The sequence below is a fragment of the Otolemur garnettii genome, unplaced genomic scaffold, assembly GCF_000181295.1.
Source record: "Otolemur garnettii isolate 467f Iridium unplaced genomic scaffold, OtoGar3 scaffold00023, whole genome shotgun sequence".
Classification (NCBI taxonomy): Eukaryota; Metazoa; Chordata; class Mammalia; order Primates; family Galagidae; genus Otolemur; species Otolemur garnettii.
Window position 1 is genome coordinate 8,669,779 of NW_003852418.1, and position 7,146 is coordinate 8,676,924.

General features: G+C 47.1%; 1 protein-coding gene across 1 annotated transcript; it reads right to left on the bottom strand.

The window, feature by feature from the left end:
- Positions 1-1,467: 1,467 nt before the first annotated feature.
- On the bottom strand, positions 1,468-4,364 carry TP53RK (TP53 regulating kinase). Its single transcript, XM_003787675.3, has 2 exons — positions 4,033-4,364; positions 1,468-2,053 (listed from the first exon to the last, which is right to left on the bottom strand). The coding sequence occupies exons 1-2, from the start codon at positions 4,313-4,315 to the stop codon at positions 1,575-1,577; spliced, it is 762 nt and encodes a 253-aa protein (XP_003787723.1). The 5' UTR covers positions 4,316-4,364; the 3' UTR covers positions 1,468-1,574.
- Positions 4,365-7,146: the final 2,782 nt, after the last annotated feature.

Sequence of the window (7,146 nt, forward strand, 5' to 3'; positions counted from 1 at the left end):
CACCCTTGGTAGAGTGCCATGGCATCACAGCTCACAGCAACCTCCAACTCTTGGGCTTAAGTGATTCACCTCAGCCTCCCAAATAGCTGGGACTACAGGCGCCTGCCACAATGCCCAGCTATTTTTTTTTTTATTGCAATTATTGTTTAGCTGGCCCAGGCCAGGTTTGAACCTGCCAGCCTCAGTGTATGTGGCCGGTGCCCTACCCACTGAGCTATGGGCGCTGCCCTCGAGCCCAAGATTTTGAGTTTGCTGTGAGCTATGACAACAGGGCACTCTATCCAGGGTGACAGAGTGACTCTGTCTCAAAAAACAAAGAAAAAACAACCCTTATCTATATATACATTCGAAACAGATTTCATAAAATAACATGCTGATTATTTTCTAGACTATGATTTTATTTCATTTTAAAAATGCTAGCTATATCCCATGAAGCTGGTTTTACGTGCATAAAAAGACAACACTGGGCTGGGCACAATGGCTCACGCCTGTAATCCTAGCATGAGCCAGAGCGAGACCCTGTCTCTAAAAAAAAAAAACCTGGTGTTGTGGCGGGTGCTTGTAGTCCCAGCTACTTGGGAGGCAAGAGAATGGCTTGAGCCTAAGAGTTTGAGGTTGCTGTGAGCTACGACGCCACAGCACTCTACCAAGGGCAACAAAGTGAGACTCTGTCTCAAAACAAAAAACAAACAAAAAAACACTAGGTTAGAGGGCTGATAAAGATATACTATCACCAAGTGAGGCTTTGTCTTTGTCTCACCAGGAATAAAAAGAAGAGCCACTGAGGAGTCTGCTGCTCTACCTGTGAACATGAATGAGGTCATGTAACAGCCCGTATAGCCTATGGCTAGGAGGAGTGAGTTATAAGAAATACCTGTAATGGAACACCTTGGTGAAAGGGCATGGAGAGAGATTTGGTTCTAACAAGCATGAGAGAGCTCACAAGATGAGAGCATTGGTGAATTGGCAGTCTCTACACCTGTGGTGTTGAGACGCACAAAGCTCAGCTTTATAGGCTGGAGGAGAAGGCTGTCAAGAGGCATGCGCATTCTATCACGAATCTACTTACTCTGACTCTGTCCCCTCTGCTGCGTGCAGAACGCCAGCATGGCGTCTCTGCTGGATTACCAAGCTCTGCTAAAGACTAAGAGCTATCTGTTCTAAGAAGACCTTTACTCTAAGATACTCTTGTCTCTCTCTTTCCAGCTAAAGTAGATAGCCCTCAAGCACCTACGAGAAACTGTTCCTGAGCAAGGTAGCTTAGCGGTCTGCATCCAGAACCTACCTAAGCCGGGCCTGAGACCTGGCCAGTCCCGGGCCCTGACAGGTCACAATTTGGGAGAAAGCCTAAGATTCATTTTAAATACCCAGTTTTGCCTAGAACATGTCTTGTGCGTACAGCAAGGTCTTGAGAACAGTGAACTGCAGATGATAATGACACTTTACATGCATGAGCAGAGACACTACTTAAAAAAAAAAACAAAAAACTTTTATTTAGGTATAACCTTAGATGCCCAGCAGTTCTTTACATTTACTTTGAAAAAAGAGCTTAACTGTGTGTGGTCATCACTCTTCTACCCAACCATGGACCTCTTTCTTCCTCTTAAGCGAACTTCATCTAACTTTTTTAGCACTGGCTTGGCCTTTTTGGAGGAGACAGAGTAGCTCTTCAGAAAGGCTTCAAACACAGTCTCAGTGTTGGGATGGGTACTGAGGAAGGCTTTCTCCAGGACATAGAGGTCTACTCCCTTATCTTCCGGAAGTCCTGAGACGAAGCTCAGTCCAAAGTCTATGAGCACAATGTTCTGCTGTTCCAAGGGGGGTTTCAGTAGCATGTTGGAGGTTGTGAGATCCCCATGAATAAGGTCTTCATCATGCATTCGAGCCAAAACCCGCCCAATTGTCTTGGCTAAGCCAAAGAGATTTTGGGGAGATTTGTCAGTCTCCATAGTGGATTGAATATGATCTCGAACAGAAACTGAGCCTTCAATTTCTTCCATGTATAAGCAGTTGGAAGCATAGTCCACAAAAAAGACAACTGGAGCAGATATTCCTGCAAGCAAGACATGAGTGGTTAGTGGGTTGGGATCTTTTTTCTTAATGGTAAGCCCAACTTTCAAAGATTGAGCCAGTTTTTCAGTCCACCTCTACTTATTTCAGGAAAAAGTCTTAAGAATGCTGCAGAAAATGGCGCAACTTAACTCAGTGGGAAGTTTTCCCTGCTCATGCCTGGAGCAAGCGTCCTCAAACTATGGCTGGCGGGCCACATGCAGCCCACCTAGGACATTTATCCGGACCCCTGGGTGTTTTTGCCGTCACTGCCTGTCCTGCTTAGCAGCCGACTTGTCCCCAGGGCCCGCAGTTCAGCTCTCCAACTGTTTGAGAGACAGTGAACTGGCCCCCTGTTTAAAAAGTCTGAGGACCCCTGCCCTGGAGGATATGCCTGAGACCACCCCAAATGTAGATCTTTTTTCCTCTTAAGCAAACTTCATCTAATTTTTTAACACTAGCCTTGCCTTTGGGAGGTGGTGGAGTAGCACAGACAGTCTATGATTCTATTTCATTTTGAAAATGCTGGTTACATTCCACTTGGCACATCTAAGTGGGGGGGTACCAAAGTTTCCTCCTCCTTTTCTAAACCACCCTTTATGAGTGGATTTCCTTTGTCACACTTACTCCCTACAACACAAAACAAAACAAGAGCCAGAAGGGGCAGCATGCCCCAGCCAGAGCAGTTTCTGACAAGGACATAAACAGGATGCCAAGCAGTCTGTTGACTTACAGATTCATCTTAGTAGACAGAAAAAATGGGGTTCAAATACTCCCTCCCATTCACATTAGTTGTGTGACCTTAAAGTTACATGCACCTCAGTTCCTACCACTATAACATGAGAATAACACTTCCAATAAACTAGCTCAATGAATCTTCATTGAATGTCAATCATGCTCAGGATACTTGTCTAGAAACTGAGAGCTGTATCAATGGGGATACACCAATGAACAAGGCAGCTACACCCCCTGCTGAATAAAACTTATGTCATAGGGAAGGTGAGAGAGAAAATATGAACACACAAATAACTCCATTAAATCTCTGCAAGGGCAGACCTGTCTGCTTGTTCACTACTGAATTTTCCCCCAGATCTCTCAGCACCTAACAATGTCCTGGCACACAGCACATACCTAAAAATTACTAATCAAACAAAGGCAAGATGTGTAAAGCCAGTGCTTCTGAGTCAGAGGATACAGTAGTAAACGGCTGGGCCACATACTACTCGTGTAACTGGGGGCAAGTTACTTCTCCTCTCTGAGCATCAGTTTCTCATCGAGGACAAGGTTTATGGAGATGCTGCATAATGTTTCAACGAAAAAGCAAAACAAATCAATGAAATCTAACATTTAATGGTTACTATCTGCAGGGAACACATTTAAACACAATACACGGCACATATACTTCGTATAAGGGTCATGACATCCCTGCGACATGAATACTGTTACCATGACTTCCATTTATTTGGTGAGGAAACTAAAGCTGAGAGGTCAGGTAACTTGTTGAAAGGCTGCAAGTGAAGCCGCTGAGTTAGTATTTGAAGCCAGGAAGCCTGGCTTCAGAGCAAGTACTTGTGACTGCATTTGTTTCTTAAAATGAATGAAGAGATGATTGAAAACTGAAAGGATGGCTGGGCGCAGTGGCTCACGCCTGCAATCCTAGCACTCTGGGAGGCCGTTGTTCTAGCTACTCTGGAGGCTGAGGCAGGAGGATCGCTTGAGCCCAAGAATTTGAGGTTGCTCTGAGCTATGATGACGCCATGGCACTCTACACTGGGCAACAGAAACTCTGTGAAATGAAAGAAGAAGAGAGAGAGAGAGAAAAGAAACGAGAAAAAGGAAACGGTACAAATAGGAAAAGCCAGGCAGAGGCACAAAGAGAAATTGAGGCAAATCGGGGGACGGAGAGAAGGGGACCGACCACCCGGCGTCGCCCAGCCCCGGAGCCTTCGGGCCCCCGCACGCCCTGGACCCAGGTGCGCTTACCTGCGCGGCGGCAGCGGAGCAGCGCCCGGGCCTCCTGCACAGTCCGCCGCCGGCTAAGCCGCGCCTCCAGCGCCGGGTGCCGGTAGCCCTTGGGGAAGCGGTGCTTGACCACAGCCGCGCGGCCTAGGAAGCGGCCGCGGAACACGCGCGCCTCGGCACCCTGCTTCACTAGCTCCAGGCCGCTCAAGAAGCGGCTGCTCCGCTCCCGGGACGCGGCCAGCGCCTCCGTTTCTGGTGCGGGGTCCTCGCCTTCCCCAAAAGCAGCTGCAACCACAGCCGCCATGGTCGCGTCTTGCGCTGAGGATCGAGCCCAGCAGCGATCTCCGGAAGCTGTCTCGAAACTTCGGCTCGCTCCGGAAATCCTCGGCCTTCCTCCGTCACTCGGAAGCTTCCAGCTCCGACACTTCCGCCTGTGGGAGGAGTTCCGCCTCCCAACCTGCAGGCTCTTTCCGAAGTCTGCTAGAGCCAATCGGGAACGGCTCTCGTGGCCCCGCCTCCCAGGTCTTCGTGTGTCTCCGTACAGGCTCGGCAATTCTCGGGAAGCGGCGCTTCCCCATCCTCGGCTGTCCCTGAAGACTTGGGTGACTCTCCACCTCGGTGACTCTTACCTCCAGCTTGTTGGAGAGAGTCCACCTCCCAGTTCTTGGCTTCTCCCGTCCACCTCCCAGTTCTTGGCTTCTCCCGGAAAACTTAGGTTCCTTTGGAGAAAAATGCTCTTTTTCTCGGATCCTGTTTGCTCTTCCCAGGAGTTCCCCCCTATGTTGGAAAGCTGCGTTTCTGAGAATTCTTTTGTTACCTGACCAAGAGAGTCGGGCCGCCTGTCACTGTCACCCCATATGCAGAGATGGGGATAAGTCCACCAGACTTTTTCAAAAGGCCAGGGATTCTGGAGAACAGTGAGAGTTGCCTCTTCAAGACCATTCTGTTCTTCTTTTCCCAAAATCACAGTTTTATATATGAAAGTTTAAAGTAAAAACCATGTTAATCTTCAACAACAATAATCAGCATAACCTATGACCCATAACAACATTCCAATTCAAAAGTTAATCTCCTAAATCAGTCATCCTAAATTACTCAAAATAGGCATTGGAGGTAGGAGATAAATTTATAAAACAATAAGAATGGGAGCCGGGGGTGAAGGGTTAAAGGTCACGTAGACTCCAAACTGACAGGACCAGCAGTGTGTGCCTAGCCTGACTGACTCCATCTTATTTTCACCACGTGTGTTCTTATTTTTGGAACTTCTTTTACTCCTAAATTCCCCCTAAAAGGGGCTCTCACTAGTCAAAGTTGGGCCAGGCAGATACTGAACTACATCTTGAGTGCTAGCATAATAATAACTACCATTCATTGAGTGCATTCTTAAACATTTCTCAGGGAAAAGAAGACGAAGACTCAGAGGGTGGTGAGGGCTGTGAGATTTGAGGAGAGGGGAAGAATCAAGTTTCCAGAGACAGGACCTTAACTGAATTGGGAGTAATTAAACTTTTTCTGTTTCTGTTTCATTACAAAGCTAATACAGGCTTTAACAAATTCATATCATACACAATTTTGCACATGCACTTATGATCTTAAGATGGCCACCAAAGTAAGGTCCCGCACATTCCGTGAAGACACAGCAACATCTAGCTAAAAGAAAGAGGTGCTACCTCCTATACGCCTGTCTTTATTTGGGAGAAATATTTTGCTGGCAGTCCTTCTTTCCCCATCGACTTCCTCTGTAAGGCATTGACCATACTTGGCCCATGTGTCTCTGCCTTTGCATCAGAGGAAGCTGGAAAAGTAAGGAACTGGCATTTTCAACCTGTGTAGACAAAGATGTATTGCTCGAACAAGAAGGAAGGCAGCTGGGCATAGTTTCTGGGGAAGAAGCCACGAGTGCCTGGCACATTGTCACACAGTAGCCAATATCATTTCTACGAGTTTCAATTTCATCATCTTCAGAATGGGGATAGTTAGTTCTACTTTGGCAAGTGCTTATTACAATTAAAAAAGATGACTCGGCGCCTATAGTTCAAGCAGCTAGGGTGCCAGCCACATACACCAGAGCTGGTGGGTTCGAGCCCAGCCCGGGCCTGCCAAACAACAATGACTACTACAAACAAAAATTAGCTGGGCATTGTGGTGGGCGCCTGTAGTCCCACTTGGGAGGCTAAGGCAAGAGAATCTTTTAAGCCCAAGAATTGAGGTTGCTGTGAACTGTGACGCCACAGCACTCTACCAAGGGCGACATAGTGAGACTCTGTCTCAGAAAATTAAATTAAATTAGAAAAGACATTGATCATGAGGGGCCTGGTGGGTAGCAGACACTCTTCATATATTCATTTTCCTTCCCCCTCCCCCAATCATTGAGGCCTTGTTTGAAATACTAAAGAAAAGCTCTTTGGTCTGAGGGTTGCTATGACACCAACGGCCTGGACTCTGCAGTCCCTGGGCTTCATTCATCCACATGGCAGGTCACCTTTTCAAACGTCACACTCTTTATGTGGACATAATGTGGTTTCTAGCACCTTTCATCAGCCCAGACTACTCAAAGCTCACCCAGAACCAATTCTATTTATAGCCTCCAGTTTTCCCAAGTTTGTGGTTTCATTATCATAATTGTTAGAGTCCACGTAGCCATCTCTATGGTTACCAAATGCATCTGAAACCCGGCTTTAGAAATCTGCTGGGAAGACATGTTTACAAGCTTGTTATGGTCAGACTGGTGTTGGTTTCTGTGGTAGGAAACTCAGTTTAAAACTTTCCAATGGCTCCCACTGGACTTAGGCTAAAGACCCAATTCTTAGTTCAGTCCACAAGGCCCTGCATGGGACTCTCCTGTATCTTCTTCCAGACCCATCTCCCAGTGAACTCCCCCTTGATCTCTGGTCTTCAGATACCTTTACCTCCTGCTTCCTCTTGCCACAGGGCCTTTGTACATGCCATTTCCCCTGCCAGAAGTGCTCTCTTCCCTCCCTTTGTCGTCTAGACCCATCTGAGTATCTTTCCATCATTAGATTCTGGTGCTTCCTCAGTGAAGCCATTCCGAACTTCTCAGAGGAGGGAAAAATCCAACTTGTATAAACTCCAGGGTCCCTAGGAACTCCTCTTTCATGCTGGTGGAGATATCTT